Genomic DNA, 17,075 nt, shown 5'->3' with positions numbered 1-17,075 from the left:
TTCATTTAGTTAATTGAATTATAATACCAAGAGAACTTTAAATTAAAATGTATTTAATAATTTTTTTGTGATGGTCATCAAATCTGTTTTGTTTTCCTTCTTTATGAGACTTTACAAGGCCTTCACTAAAATTGTCAGAACATAATTACTACAAAACCTTGGACTTTGGTGAGTGAAATTCACCCTATAAGATAAGATCACTTTCTTGGACACTGAATGAAATTATATATATACACTGCTCAAAAAAATAAAGGGAACACTCAAATAACACATCCTAGATCTGAATGAAAGAAATATTCTCATTGAATACTTTGTTCTGTACAAAGTTGAATGTGCTGACAACAAAATCACACAAAAATCATCAATGGAAATCAAATTTATTAACCAATGGAGGCCTGGATTTGGAGCCACACACAAAATTAAAGTGAAATAACACTACACGCTGATCCAACTTTAATGTAATGTCCTTAAAACAAGTCAAAATGAGGCTCAGTATTGTGTGTGGCCTCCGCGTGCCTGTATGACCTCCCTACAACGCCTGGGCATGCTCCTGATGAGGTGGCGGATGGTCTCCTGAGGGATCTCCTCCCAGACCTGGACTAAAGCATCCGCCAACTCCTGGACAGTCTGTGGTGCAACGTGACGTTGGTGGATGGAGCGAGACATGATGTCCCAGATGTGCTCAATCGGATTCAGGTCTGGGGAACGGGCTGGCCAGTCCATAGCTTCAATGCCTTCATCTTGCAGGAACTGCTGACACACTCCAGCCACATGAGGTCTAGCATTGTCCTGCATTAGGAGGAACCCAGGGCCAACCGCACCAGCATATGGTCTCACAAGGGGTCTGAGGATCTCATCTCGGTACCTAATGGCAGTCAGGCTACCTCTGGTGAGCACATGGAGGGCTGTGCGGCCCTCCAAAGAAATGCCACCCCACACCATTACTGACCCACTGCCAAACCGGTCATGCTGAAGGATGTTGCAGGCAGCAGACCGCTCTCCACGGCGTCTCCAGACTCTGTCACGTCTGTCACATGTGCTCAGTGTGAACCTGCTTTCATCTGTGTAGAGCACAAGGCGCCAGTGGCGAATTTGCCAATCCTGGTGTTCTCTGGCAAATGCCAAGCGTCCTGCACGGTGTTGGGCTGTGAGCACAACCCCCATCTGTGGACGTCGGGCCCTCATACCATCCTCATGGAGTCGGTTTCTAACCGTTTGTGCAGACACATGCACATTTGTGGCCTGCTGGAGGTCATTTTGCAGGGCTCGGGCAGTGCTCCTCCTGTTCCTTCTTGCACAAAGGCGGAAGTAGCGGTCCTGCTGCTGGGTTGTTGCCCTCCTACGGCCTCCTCCACGTCTCCTGGTGTACTGGCCTGTCTCCTGGTAGCGCCTCCAGCCTCTGGACACTACGCTGACAGACACAGCAAACCTTCTTGCCACAGCTCGCATTGATGTGCCATCCTGGATGAGCTGCACTACCTGAGCCACTTGTGTGGGTTGTGGAGTCCGTCTCATGCTACCACGAGTGTGAAAGCACCACCAACATTCAAAACTGACCAAAACATCAGCCAGACAGCATAGGTACTGAGAAGTGGTCTGTGGTCCCAACTGCAGAACCACTCCTTTATTGAGTGTGTCTTGCTAATTGCCAATAATTTCCACCTGTTGTCTATTCCATTTGCACAACAGCAGGTGACATTGATTGTCAATCAGTGTTGCTTCCTAAGTGGACAGTTTGATTTCACAGAAGTTTGATTTACTTGGAGTTATATTGTGTTGTTTAAGTGTTCCCTTTATTTTTTTGAGCAGTGTACATATACACTGCCTGGCCAAAAGAAAAGTCGCCACCTGGATTTAACTAAGCAAATAGGTACAAGCCTCCTATTGGATAAGTACTGCATAGGCGATTATCTTTCAGCTGGCAACAAGTTATTTAACCCCAGCTGATGCAATGAGTAACTCCTCATTTCTTAAACAACCATGGCAAAAGACACATCCTGTGGTCGTGGAAAAGACATTAGTCTGTTTAAGAAGGGTCAAATCATTGGCATGCATCAAGCAGAGAAAACATCTAAGGAGATTGCAGAAACTACTAGAATTGGCTTAAGAACTGTCCAACGCATCATTAAAAACTGGAAGGATGGTGGGGAACCATCGTCTTCCAGGAAGAAATGTGGTCGGAAAAAAATCCTGAATGATCGTGATCGGCGATTACTTAAACGTTTGGTCAAATCACATTGAAGAAAAACAACAGCAGAACTCAGGAGTATGTTTAATTGTGAACGGAAAAGCATTTCCACACGCACAATGCGAAGGGAACTCAAGGGGTTGGGATTGAACAGCTGTGTAGCCGTAAGAAAACCTCTAATCAGTAAGGCTAACCAGGAAAAAAAAGGCTTCAGTTTGCTAGGGAGCATAAAGATTGGACTCTGGAGGAATGGACGAGGGTCATGTGGTCTGATGAGTCCAGATTTACCCTCTTCCATAGTGATGGGCGCATCAGGGTAAGAAGAGAGGCAGGTGAAGTGATGCACCCATCATGCCTAGTGCCTACTTTTCACTAGGCAGTGCTATGGGGGCAGTGCTATGATCTGGGGTTGCTGCAGTTGGTCACGTCTAGGTTCAGCAACATTGTGTGCCCAAAGAATGAGGTCAGCTGACTACCTGAATATACTGAATGACCAGGTTATTCCATCAATGGATTTTGTCTTCCCAAATGGAACGGGCATATTCCAAGATGGCAATGCCAGGATTCATCGGGCTCACATTGTGAAAGAGTGGTTCAGGGAGCATGAGACATCTTTTTCACACATGGATTGGCCACCACAGAGTCCAGACCTTAACCCCATTGAGAATCTTTGGGATGTGCTGGAGAAGGCTTTGCGCAGTGGTCAGACTCTCCCATCATCAATACAAGATCTTGGTGAAAGATTAATGCAACACTGGATGGAAATAAATCTTGTGACACTGCAGAAGCTTATTGAAACAATGCCACAGCGAATGCGGGCTGTAATCAAAGCTAAAGGCGGTCCAACAAAATATTAGAGAGTGTGACCATTTTTTGGTGGCGACTTCTTTTTTGGCCAGGCAGTGTATATACAGTATATAACAATGTGTGCTTTCACATGTAGGAAGAATGCATGTTTCTTTTTTTCCTGCCCTGTTTAGTACACTGGAATAAATTCAGTAAGAAGATCAGGTAGAGTTACATAGCTTTAGATTTATGTCATCATATAGTTTATTTATTTATAAAAAACTCAATGATAAATGATGGAAGTTCACGGCACAGTCCATCAGTGAGCCCAGGCGGTCTGACGGTTATTAGCCGAATTGATCAGAAAGCAGGACGGACCCCGATCAGAGAGAGTGGCTACAAGAAATCTGTAGAGCAAATTTTCATCAGAACAGAGGGAGCTTCTGCATAGAGCAGCTTGAGGTAGAATGATGTTACTTCTGGGTCCTAAACTTGTTGTCTTAAGAATTCTGTCATTCAGACCACAGAATGTAGAAACTTGTCCACAACATTAGTGGCACCTCAATGAAGATCAAGATATATACCACACTAGTAGATGCATAGGGAGGACATAATGATGTTTACATGAGGCAATATATCAAGAAAAAAGTTTTTAAAAATGGTAATTTAAGAAGTTACTCAAGTAAGAATAAAAAAGCATTCTGTAATAACGCTACTTAAGAACTGATTAAAACACCTGAATTGGTTATTTTCACAGTGATCTCATCAGAAAGACAAAAATATGTATAAAGCTTCATACAAAGTCTGGCATTTTTAAGAGTAAAATGAAAAATGTTATACAAATAAATATTAACAAAATACAAATACAGATATTAACAAAAACAAAATACAGATGAAACACATTTTGATTTATGTTTCTTTTCTAATATTAAATTAGTAAAGTTAATACTAATAGTAGTTATGTTATTTCACCGTTGGCAGTTAAATTAAGTGGGAAAAGCCTGAAGATGGCAAAAAAAAAGTGTAATTAAGTGATCTGGATAATGGCACTTGTATGTGATGAATTAAGAAAAAAACTCTTATTTTGTGAATAAAGTACTTTAAGGTATGTTTGTGGTATCACAGTCCCAGCTCAAATAACAAAATATAATTTAATCTCTGCATTTTAGTTTTAATGATGCAAATTGGTAAGATAAATGCTCTTAGACAAATAAGAGATGCAGCATGCAGTCATGAAGGGTCCTTCACTTAATCTTTCAAGACTTCCATTAACATTTTATTTAAATTAGACAGAAAAATAATTTAAAAAATACAATTCTCTGGCTAGGGAATAAAAAGAAGAATGAATAAATTAACTAATAACGAACCTAAGTGACATGTTTTTCTGTTCCATGTAGAAATTACAACCCACCTAGTACAGTCCTGTTTATGTCTTGGCCTTGAAACCCCCAGGACCATACTGTTAGATCCTGCGTTCTGAGATTTGTTTATTCTATATTTCTTAGTTTCTTTTGATTAGATGAGTCTTGATTCTGTTTTACTTTAGTGCAGTCCTTTAGTGATTCTTGTTTATGATGTTTATTTCTTGTATCTAGTTATTCTTTGTTGCTCTAGTTTATTATATTTCTTAGGTCTAGTTATTCTCTAGTGTTAGATATATTTTCTAGTTTCCTGTGTATTCTCTCGCCCTCTGTGCCACTTTCTCTCTCTCCTCGGTTTGCCTCCTGCTCACACCTGCAACCCATTAGCTCATCAGCCCAGGTCTTTGTTCAGCATTCAACCTCCCAGTACTTAATTCTTACTCATTCTCAGTCACTCCTCGCCGGTTCCTCTCGTCTACTCCTATTATTTTTTCCCTTCCTGCCCCTTCCTCCTGGATTCATTTTTTTATTACACAATGTTATATCTCAAGCCTGCTGCTTTTGGGTCCATCCACAAACACACAACATGGCAGACAGATGGGGTTAAGAACGTGGACTCAGTGATAAATCGAGAGATTCAACGTTTGGCTCAGTTCTCTTTTTACCACTACAGATCGGTACAGAACCAGTCTGCCCATCAATCTCTTGCTCCACTTTCCTTGATTTGTGAACAAGTCTAACAATTTCAACATATCTGAAAAAATATTTAAACATGTTTTTAATACGTGAACTTGATTCGATACAAAATAGTTTGAATTGGATTGGGTCAAGTGCATGTGGTTCCTATAATTCATAGAGCAGACAAAACACAGAACTACTAATCTAGCAAGACTCTATATGTTATAGGATAGGTGCTAATAAAAAGAATCAAAACACAATTGGCATATAGGGATATTTCTTACATGATGTTTAAACAAAATCAGTTTATATTGGAGCACAATATGATTGTAATGAAACCTGCATCATGCAAAGTTTATTCAATAACACAAAAGAAACACTTTGTGTTTCTGTGCTCCTTGCCTTATTTTTTATGTTGTTTGTTCTGTTGTTTCTCAGTTTCACTATTTCATTATTCATTCCCCTGTGCTCTCTGAGACAGCTCTGTGTCTTTTTCTCTCTGTCTGTATTGATATTCATCCGCTCTACTGAAGTCTATTGCTGTCACAGAAGTAAATAAGTTTCCAAACAACATCACGTTATGACATAAAAATTACACTGTGAAAACAGATGCTGTGAAAACACAATTATCTTGTAAAACATATTACATTGTGCAAATGTGATGATTATGTTGTATAAACCATAATTATTATGTTGTGTAAGTGTAATAATTTCATACACATGATGGCAGTAGCGTGCTTTTAGTGCTTTTAGCATAATGAAGGCCTGTACAATGATAAATTTACATGAGTTAATCAGGTTTTACTAACTGAACTGAATCATCCAACTGCTGCATTTACATTAAAACATGGGATAAATGTAAGTTTAACTTTCTCCCCTGAGAGCACATGTTCATTTGAGCCTTGAATCTTGCCTTGAAGTAAAGGACCCGATGTCTGCCAGCGCTCGGCAGTCTGTCTTACGGCATGTCTTCATTTTGTGCCACTCAGGGACGTATTAAGATGGCAGGCACACCTACATGCCAGAGGCAACACAACAGGCTGCATGTAATATTTTGTTTGCTTCATGCTCCGAGGTGCTCTGTTGTGTAGCCTGAAGTGTTTATGTTGGTAATAATGATTTGTGAAACATCCCAATCGCTTGCATGTTACACCACAATTTAATATAATAAAAGCCTGAGGTGTATTGTGAATGAAATGAAAGTACATTAAATTGTGTAATCAATTAAAGTAAATTTTTAACAAGAACATAGGTAGTCCTTTCTGGTATTTGTTTTTGTGCTGTTTGGACAAAATAACTTTCCTGCAGGGATCAAAAAGCGTCATCTTGAATCTCACAGCTTTTCTCGATTGCTTTGACCTACTTACCGTACCTGGGATTCCACTCAGTTGTCATCATTACTATTTGAGCAGAGAATAAGACACCTCGTGGAAATGTGATAAGAATTTCTCATTGGTTTGGCACATTTTCCTCACCCTTTGCCAAACCGTTCACGCAGATTTCATTCAAACAGTCCACATTCCCTTACCTGCTCCTAACGATTAGAAGCTGTCTAGATCATTATGAAACCACTGAAGCACCAGTTTGACACTCTTGTCACACAAATCTTCACCTATACAGTCTATTTGCAGGCCTTAAAAAGTGTTGTTCTTTATCAGTAAGGATCCAGACTGAGTACCAATAGCGGGAATTTTTTTTACTGCAACAGATTTTTTTTAAAAATCCTATACTCTCTGATTTTATTTTGGTTCACATTTACAGAATCTTTTGTAATATTTACAGTTTTTCCGTTTTCAGTCAGCTTGAAAAAAAAATGTCATGCAATCAAAAAAATTTGCATCAAAGCATTTCTGATACTGGATCCAATTCTTTGCAAGAAGCATAATTTGACACTGCCTATGTGGAAAGATATAGTTTTTCCTATTTGCTTCGATGCAGCTGTGAAAGCAGTCAAGAAAAACTGTAAGCAAAAATTTTGTCGCGCCTTTCAATTTGATTACAGCAATCGAGTCTACCGACGTCACACGTTGACAATTTGTTCGTTTGGCTGTGCAAAAGTTCAGATTACGTGATCGTATGTTGTAGAAATGCTGGGTGGTGGAAAGCAAAATGTGGTTCAGTGGTAGTAGTTTAACAGGGTGCGCATATATGCAGCTAGGTTATTGAAGCTCACATATTTTACATTTCCCCTCAAAACCTTTTTATTTTTTCAGCTGTATTGTACTAAGTGTATTCTACAACATAATTATTTTATTAATCAATTGCTTCAATGCATTTCTCTGATCAAAATGAAAAAAAACTCGTAACTGTTAGTTCAACCTACCACAATATTAAGTCATAAGCTCATCACGGTAGGAAGTTTTAATTTCTTCCAAAAAACTTCTAATCCTTTTGGACATGCATCAGTTGTTTCCATACTATTCTCTCCCGTTTTATAACATTATAACTTAAGTATGTTGTTTCTAAACAGTGATGTCAGGACTATCATTTTGATGACATTGACATAAATACTTGCATTTCTCTGAAAGATCTATCCATTTTAAACAAGCGATTTGCTCTTTGTGCTAATTATTTTGGTGGGGAAAAAAAAACATTAGCTGTTGTACAGTCAAGAGAGAAATGCACTGAAGGAACTGAGAAAAACTGGAACAGAAGTATGACAATTTTTCTATCGAGTGCATCAATCTTTTTAATTCAACCTATTTTATACGCTACGCTGTTGTTGTTGTACATATACTTATGTTGTAGAAGTCACTTTAAATTTTGGAAAGTGATGCTTCCAGGATTCAAATCTTCTAAAATGTTGGAAATAGTCTCTCTGTTTGTGCACTTGAAAGACAAAAAGTGGATCTAATGGAGTTTAACAGTCCCAGTGACACTTGTCTACTGTGTGCCTCATCGCATCAGTGCAGGCTGAATTAACCTTACTCAAGCATAACTCTGCGTTATGACAGAGCTCATATCCTTCTCCCTGATGTTTCGGCGCCCGTTCCACCTCTTTGTTTTTGTCGTTGCCTGCTGTGAAACCGGGGATTATTTTCCACGGAACACAAGCCAAAAGGGAAATTAAATCTTTCTGAGAGATTGATGCTGATGAAGGAAATGTTATATATGCCAAAGGGCAGAATCTCTTACATGACACTAGAGGCTGGACAGTTAATCTCTTCTTTATGAGGGCTGCGAAGACACAGAACTCTGGAGGCTTTTTGAATCAGGCTGTAACGTTCCTCTCAACTCGTCGAGTCGGCTTTTGTGCTTCTCCGTTCATCGTTTAGCGTCTGTTTTTGTACAACCCTTTGTGCTATCATTTGAAGAGGTTTTGATATAGTAGGATGAAGCTATTTTGGATGGGGGTCATTCCTACAAGGAGAACTCGGTTTGTGCTTTTGAGTTTTGTTTTGAATCTGTTATTTCCTTGCAACTCCAGCCCAGACCTGAGCCTGCAATGTCGAATGATACCCAATACTATGCCTGTGCTGGAGAAAAAGGGGGACATCATTTTGGGGGGCCTCTTTTCCCTTCATGACATGGTGGAGGAGCAAAGTTTGCCTTTCACCTCCCACCCTCCTAAAAGTAAATGCACCAGGTAAGACTTGTAATTGGTTGCTATGTGTGTGGAAAAAAAAAAAAAACAGTTATCACCCTGTTCAGAAAGTTTCTTCATGCAGCGTTCTATCAACACTTTCTCGCACCAGATTCAATTTCCGAACTTTCCGCTGGATGCAAACTATGATCTTTGCAATCGAAGAGGTCAACAAGGAGGGGAAGCTTCTTCCGAACATCACAGTCGGATACAAGATCTATGATTCATGCAGCACACCGCATCAGGCGTTGAAGGCTGCCATGGAACTAATGGGGGGTGAGAAGAGCTCAGAGGTTGGAGAAAAGACTCAGAGGAATAGCACTTGCAATGAAAGCGTGCCGCTGGTGATAGGAGACGGAGGCTCCACTCAGTCTCTCGTTGTGGCTCGTTTCCTTGGCGTCTTCACCGTGCCACAAGTAAATGTATATTTGTACTGTGACTTTGAAAACAATTTATATTCAATGTTTATTTTTTTTAAATAATTTTTATTTATTATTCCCCTTCAACCACAAGCTTTCTTGTATACTTTTTTAGTATTTTATGTGAAGGACCAACAGAAAAAGATAGAATACACACTTTTTGAAATGCTTTACAAATAAGAATCTGAAAACTGCAACATGCAAATGCAGCAACCGACAATTTTCTTGTCCCTTTTCGAGAGAAATGTTCTTGATGATTCCATCATGTTTCATTGTGTGTCTCGGGGCCATTAGCAGTTTCAGTTTTCTAGCAAACAAGGGGTTTTTGGTTCAAGCAGTCATGTTTGTTTCGGTGTATCCCGTGAACAAAAAAGAAAAGATACAAGTTTGTCACATGGACAAATGTGAAAAAAATTCTATAGCTGGTTTTGTGCAGCAAAGCATTGTGCCATTGTCATTTTCAGATGTTGGATTGACAAGTTTTTCTTTAGATTGGCAAAACTTGGTATTGTTTCATAATCAAACCCTGCTTTAAAATGCTCCACCACCACCACTATTAGTTGGCCTTTGTGAATATGTTTGCTTTAATTTTCACAAAGCAACTTCTGAGGCTTTCACAGAACCAGAGTTATATTTACACTGAGATTTATTGAATGATTAACTAAAGGAGGTTGTTTATTGCTGTAGATTTTATATGGGGGGATGATGTTAAGTTTAGTACAAATGCATGATGCACTTTTTATTTATTTGTTAAAAATGACAAAAAGGTTAAATCAGTTTACTTCTATTCCACAATTTTAACTATAATATGCACTACCATTAATACCTCTCCATTTCTAATTATAACTCCCCATTTATTCAAAGTTGTGATCATTTTACAGATCAGCTATTTCTCCAGCTGTGCCTGTCTGAGTGACAAAAAGCAGTTTCCTGCCTTCCTAAGGACCATGCCGAGTGACTTCTTCCAGGTCAGAGAGTTTAACAAAGAAACATTGAGCAGAAACAGAAAAGTGTCCACGTCTGTTACATAATGAAGAGATGCATTCTCTCACTTCAGCATTCCTGTATCCCCAGGTAGACGCTCTGGTTCAGCTCGTTAAACATTTTGGCTGGACGTGGGTTGGTGTGATTGCAGGTGATGATGCCTACGGTCGTGGCGGGGCAAACATTTTTGCTAATGAGGTGGGTCAATCAGTTATGAATACAAGTATGAATATTTTGTTTTGCGAGCTAATGTTAAAATATAGCTCACTATGGATCTTGTGGGGTTTTTTTTTCTTCTCTCAGGTCACAAATTTGGGTGTTTGTATTGCCTTTCATAGGATTATCCCTAAGAACAGACAGCAGGCGGAAATTTTATCCATCATTTCCGTCATCCGCCTGTCTGGGGCAAAGGTGATTCTCGTATTTGCTGTGGAACAAGATGCGGCGGCGTTGTTTGACGAAGTACAAAGGTGTGATACTTTAGTTTTAGACTCTGCTGGAAACCAATCATACACAGAGAACACACTTTCAGTGCTTTTGTCTCCATCCCTGTTACATACAGAAGCGAGCTCACTGGGATACAGTGGTTAGCCAGTGAAGCTTGGAGCACAGCAGCTGTACTTTCCACCCCCGAAAAGTACCACCACATCCTCCAGGGTACGGTTGGCTTTGCCATTCAGCAGGCAAACATTCCGGGATTGCGAGACTTTCTGCTTCGCTTGAATCCGTCAAGATCGGATGGCCAGACGGATCCCTTCCTTGTGTCCTTCTGGGAAGAGGTGTTTCAGTGCAGCCTGGGTGTTCAAACTGAAAGTCGGGAAAAGGAAGGTGAAAGTAAGCCTCCATGCTCTGGAAAGGAAGACCTTGGGAATGTGACGAATATCTATTCGGATGTATCACAGCTGAGGATTTCCTACAACGTCTATAAAGCGGTGTATGCTGTCGCCTATGCTCTTAAGGCAATGAAAAGCTGTGTGAAAGGAGAAGGACCTTTTTTTCAGAGGTCTTGTGCAGATCCAGATGTTATTCAGCCTTGGCAGGTACAATTGCATGTTTAAGTTACTCACTGCAGTTTAAGACGTCCCCATTCACTTCTTCTACTCACACACACACACGCACCTTCTTTGTTTAGCTACTTCATTACCTAAAGCAAGTGCAGTACTTGAATTCATTTGCAAGTGAAATTAAATTCGACGAGAATGGCGACCCTGCAGCCATGTACGATCTCGTTAACTGGCAGATGAATCCAAATGGGAAAATTGAGTTCATCAACATTGGCAAATTTGATGGCATGACCGGAGACATTAAACAAAAACTTTACATCCATGAAGACATCATTTTGTGGAATGGCAACCGAACCAGGGTAAAAAAATAAAATAAAATAGCCAAAATATATGTGGGATTTGTAAACTGTTTTATCAGAAACAAAGTTTATCTTAGGTTTGCTTTTTTTTGCGTGCAGGTTCCCTCATCAGTATGTAGCACTATTTGTCCTCCAGGCACACGGAAGGCGATGAGACCCAGCTTTCCTGTTTGCTGCTATGACTGTGTGGCTTGTACAGCGGGGAAGATCAGCAATCTCTCTGGTGAGGCAAAATTATTCAGCAGGCCCATTGTGGTGAATAATTTTACATATTGTACAGGTGCATCTAAAATGTATTTATTAGTTCATTTGAAAAGTAAAATTCGTTTAGCAGATTAACCTTACCCCGGTCTTAGGGGGAGGGTTAGTAAATGGTCACACAGTGAGGAAAGGGGGTGGTGCAGGTTGGCCCATCAAACCGTTATTTTCCAAAACCACACCAAAAAAAAGAAGTTAATCAAAGTGCACACTGCTGGACCGCACACAGAGTTAAAAGCTTGTGAGGTCCAAATGACCTTGTCTCTTAAGACTGCATGAGGGCTGCATACTGTGTGATATATCTCAACAGTTTAGTTTCTAATAATTTTGACAGTGAAGGCTTACAGCGAATGAAAACCCTGAGTTCTGTTTCTCAGAGGGCTAAATTTATTTTCAAATTCCCGCCCAAGTATCAAGGACCACATTCCTGTGTCAAGGACTATGCGAGACACAGTGTTCCCGTCCCTGAGTCAGGTTTTAACACCCTTTCATGCCAATGAGAAAATTTGCACATGAGACGTTTCCAGTAAGCCGAGCATCAGATTTTTCTAAGGATTTGTCCAGCCTTCCTGTGTGGGAGAACAGGTTGGGATTATATTCTTTTGAGCCAAAACCGCTAACTTCTCCATTCTACCACACTCGAAATCTCTTTGATGATCTGGCCTGAGGTTTGACTACTGATGTCAAGACCAGTCTCAAGGTATATGTTGCAATAAAACCCCCAGAAACCTCCTTCCACGAGCTACATTTTTAGAAATCCACCCTGACTGTCTGACATTGACTGCAAGGTCAGGGTATTTTTCCTTTTGAAGGCCTTTTGCATGGCGTCCTCCCAACAAACTGAGAGCTCGACAAAGTATGCATTGTCAGGACTCAATCTGGTGACTCCTCCACTGCGTACATCTATAAATCTCCCTCAAGCTCTACATTGCCTTATAAGCCTTTTTTTTTTCTTCTACGCTTTTCTTCTTTTACTCAGCTGCCCTTTGCATACAACATTCTTTGAACAGCCAGGTTTGTTAGATATGACCTTTAATATTTGACCCTTATTGTTGAGAGTGTTATTGTGTATAGGGCAACTGTCAAGACCTCTGTCTTCCCCAGGATTCGGCAGGGATGGCATAACATTTCTAGAGTAAAACAGTTTTTTTATGTAAAATATATATTTTCTGAGAAGTTTTTGCTTTTCCTTAAATCAAGTGAAGTAAAATCTATTTGTATAGCACATTTCAGCAACAAGGCAGTTCATGGTTGCTTGTGGAGCATAACAAATTGGAACACTGACCAACATATTTGATTGGTGATTTTAGTGATATCAACAACGATACTTGACAAAATGCGTTGTCTGTTATTGATCTTCAAAATGGTTGACTATGATGTGTTTTTGTTGTCATGATGTCAAGCATTTTGAACTGCCTTGTTGCTGAAAAGTGCTATACTAATGAACGCGATGATTTATTGGTCGATCATTCAAACGTCATACAGTCATCAGTTATGAAACAGGCGATAAGCATTGCATTTTGTCAAATGATATCATCAAAGTCATAAAGCAAGTCCTCATCAAATATGTTGATCATTGTTCCAGTCAAAGGAATAATAACTTACATTAAGAAGGAAAAAAAACATTGAAAAAATATATTATTGAATCTGCACTTGTTGAAATAAGTTGCTAAAAGCAATTGCTATTTGAATGATATTCTGATTTACTGAGACCTGCATAAAGGTGTCATGAAAAAGCTTTGGGTACCATAGCTAAGTCATTTTTATCTCTCCTTTAGACGCCATAGAGTGTGCACAGTGCCCACCGGAGTTCTGGTCCAATGCTGAAAGGACCGCGTGCATCCCCAAACGGGTGGAGTTCCTCTCCTTTAGAGACACCATGGGCATCACCCTGGTTGCCATTTCTTTCATCGGCTCGTTCAGCACTTGCATTGTGGTCCTGATATTTTTCTGCAATAGAACCACACCCATTGTCAGAGCTAACAACTCGGCGCTGAGCTTCCTGTTGCTCCTATCCTTGACTCTATGTTTCTTGTGTTCTCTGACCTTTATTGGCCAGCCATCCAAGTGGTCCTGCATGCTGCGCCACACAGCGTTTGGGATCAGCTTTGTGCTCTGTATCTCCTGCATCCTAGGGAAGACATTAGTGGTGCTGGTAGCCTTCAATGCAAAACTTCCAGGCAGCAATGTCATTAAATGGTTTGGACCCTCACAGCAAAAAGCAATCATCGCTATTTGTACCGTAACCCAGGTAAGGCTTTGCTGGGGTTTTTTTTGTTTGTTTTTTAAAAAAAATAAATAATCTGGAAAGAACTCTCAAAATATTTGAGTAAGACATCTGTGTTTTTTTTAAAAATTTTTTGCAGGTCCTTATTTGTACTGTGTGGCTGCTCGTTGCGCCCCCTGCTCCACGCCAACTGATGCCACGTGAGGAAGACTTTATCATTCTCTTATGTGACGAAGGCTCATACATTGCATTCGCTTTGGTGCTGAGCTACATCGGGCTCCTGGCGGTCCTCTGTCTTTTCTTGGCCTTCCTGGCCAGGAAGCTTCCCGACAGCTTCAACGAGGCTAGACTCATCACTTTCAGTATGCTGATATTCTGTGCCGTTTGGATAGCATTTATTCCCGCCTACATCAGCTCTCCGGGGAAGTACGCAACAGTCACAGAAGTGTTTGCAATCCTGGCCTCCAGTTATGGACTGCTGGGTTGCATCTTTGCCCCAAAGTGTTACATGATCCTGCTCAGGCCAGAAAAGAACACAAGGAAACACTTGATGTCCAAAGCTCCCTCTAGCAAATTTTAGATTTTAAACATCTCGTTTCATCTCCTAGCCCTAAAAAAAAAAAGAAAAGAAAAGAAAGTGCTTGTGGATATATTTTGCCACCAGATGGTAGCAGTGAGCTATTAAGATCAATTTAAGCTCTGGCTTAGAAAAATAAAACCAGGAATTTCCTTCCTTCTGTCTCACACCTTTCTTCCTACACACTCCCTACCGCTGCCGCCACCCACACTAACAGCGTCGCAAGACTTCAGAAACAAAGCAATGTCACACAAAGGAGACAAGATTAACCTCCACCTCCCGCCACCGTGAATGTAAATATGAAAGACGTCTCAGTGCTGAATCGTACTAGGATTTGGCAGTCGTGTCATTTGCTCAGCTCACAAAACAGAGAATGATGAGGCCCAAGGTTTCTGAGGTGACTCTGTGCAGAAATCCCAGCGTTCGCTAGTTAATTGAATCTTGATTCTCTAGAGGCTTTCGCATGAAAACATCCCGCCTGGCTATTAACATACCAAATTGTGTGACATTTTGCTTCTTTTCTCAGCTTCATTAGCACCAGCAATGCTTATCCTGGACTGATGGATCGGTTGTTGTTTCCCCAGGTATATTAATGTGGCTGAATATGACAGACAGAGAGCATTACTGGTGTTCAAGGAATAGACAGGAAAAAAGGTACAAGGAGATTTTTTTTGGAATTGACATTGACTCATATCCAAACTTCATTTAGAGGAGTCTGTTCACTTTTTGTCAAAAAATTATAATTTAGGAGCTTTGGATGGATCTTTGTTCATAGTGCGCCGTCTGCAATGATTAGAAATGCTTATGAATGTAGCAATATTTGTTTGAATCTTTGTTTAATCTAGAAAACTCAAACAACTCAAACAGCCAGGAGCCCGATGTAGCTCAGCACCGAATGACGGTTAAATAATCAATGGAGTTTGAATGGGGAAATGCTGGGTAATTTCCACAACGAGATGAAAGGAGTGTGAGGTTGTGAACGTACAGAAAATACATTTTCTTTTTCAGACGTTATTAAGAAGGGAAGACGTGTGAAGATGATATGGGAGATGTAATAAGAGAATGGCTGGCTGTCGTGTACTCAAGTCTTATCTGTTAAGATATCTGGGACTGAGCAGAGGAATAGCGGAGGTCAGTTCTGTCTAAGTAAAAATGCTGAGAACTTTCAACCCTAAAGAGATAGACATTAGCATATGCTAAGCTATGAGACATGCTGTAACAGTAAGTATGTAAAGAAGCAAAAAGAAGAGCTCCTACTGCTACTCATTATATTTGAGCAGACATGTTAATAATATCAATGCGCTTTCTTTGCTAACACCTTTTAATGAGGTTAGAATCATTACTTTTTAGCTTAATAGAATGCATTAAGGAAGATATTTGCTAGATTGCGAACCCTCTTTCATTTGCCACCGTTTACAGCCTGCCACTGACATCTACTTTACAATTATAATGTTTGAGGTTTTTTTTTTCCTCCCACCTTAGTTTGAAGTGTTTGCAAATAACACCAACAATTCAGACAAAAAAAAAACAAAACACAGAGGCAACACTTGGCATAATGCTTCTGTGTTCAGCTGAGAAGCAATATTTATTTTTTCCTGTGTATTTATTTTTTGGGTTGAGTTCACACTGTCAGATGAAACGTGTAACTGAAGCCAAACAATCCTGGATATTGTTAATGTACCAGTCATAAATGTTAAACTTAATTCAGAAATTGCATAGATGTGTAGATAAACATTTTATATAAGTCTGTAACTTAGATTTAATATGTTTAGCAAATTTGAGGTTGTAGGTAAATAAACTAAAATCTAGCCCTTAAGTTATGTGATTCATACCATTCCAAATGTGTGAGCCACATATTATAAAGTTTTTTTGTTTTTTTTTTTACACAGAATGACACATTTCATGTGTTTATTTTTGGTAATCTTGATAACTATGACTCACCGCCGATGAAAACACGAAATTCAAATTCACAGAAGATTTGAAAATTCAGATCGATAAAAGATTTTCAAAACAAAAGTGTTACATTAGGACCACTTTGTACCCAATCACATTGAAGATGCGACTCTACAGTTGTTCTGCAGCCAGTCACTGGAACTCTCCACAAAAAGACATTTCTAAAAACGACACTTGCCAGAGAGCTGCATATCAATAGGAAGTTGAGTGGAAGGAAAAATTGTTGGCTTGAAAATGCAGCACTGAACAAGACCTGAGGCTCTGGACTTTGACGTGCCATCACACACAGATGTATATGAAAACATGGATTACAACTTTTGAATTCTAAAGCAGCAACATAGTCAAGGTAAGGGCAATGAATTTCTGGGTTGTTGCTCATGGGATCATGCACTCTGAAGTTTGTGTATTGTGCTCAGTATTGGTACTTTATCAGCGAGAGCAGGTGCCAAGTTCTGTTACAAAATAAAATCAGCATCTGCATAAAACTTGTGCAGATGCTGACAAATTTGACTCTTGGAACTCAAGTAAAACTTGAGTTCATTGCGTTCCAGTGAAACTCATGTCCCATACCCAGTGGTTTATGTACATCACCCAAACACAGAGACGGAGGCGGCAACTGATTTTGATACTTTAACGAAAACGAATGAAAAACACAAACTTACACAATGACATGTGCTTAAATAAACATTTCCTATGAG

The 17,075-nt window shown here is 39.9% G+C and overlaps 1 protein-coding gene across 1 annotated transcript; it reads left to right on the top strand.

The window, feature by feature from the left end:
• The first annotated feature begins 8,174 nt into the window (after positions 1–8,174).
• On the top strand, positions 8,175–14,580 carry LOC116737461 (extracellular calcium-sensing receptor-like). Its single transcript, XM_032590612.1, has 9 exons — positions 8,175–8,599; positions 8,709–9,012; positions 9,897–9,983; positions 10,090–10,469; positions 10,562–11,039; positions 11,132–11,362; positions 11,462–11,585; positions 13,399–13,871; positions 13,987–14,580. Exons 1-9 carry the CDS (start codon positions 8,346–8,348, stop codon positions 14,425–14,427), a joined length of 2,772 nt encoding a protein of 923 aa, XP_032446503.1. The 5' UTR covers positions 8,175–8,345; the 3' UTR covers positions 14,428–14,580.
• The last annotated feature ends 2,495 nt before the right edge of the window (positions 14,581–17,075 follow it).

Source organism: Xiphophorus hellerii, chromosome 18 (assembly GCF_003331165.1).
Source record: "Xiphophorus hellerii strain 12219 chromosome 18, Xiphophorus_hellerii-4.1, whole genome shotgun sequence".
Lineage (NCBI taxonomy): Eukaryota > Metazoa > Chordata > Actinopteri > Cyprinodontiformes > Poeciliidae > Xiphophorus > Xiphophorus hellerii.
This window is presented reverse-complemented; position numbering and strand designations above follow the sequence as displayed.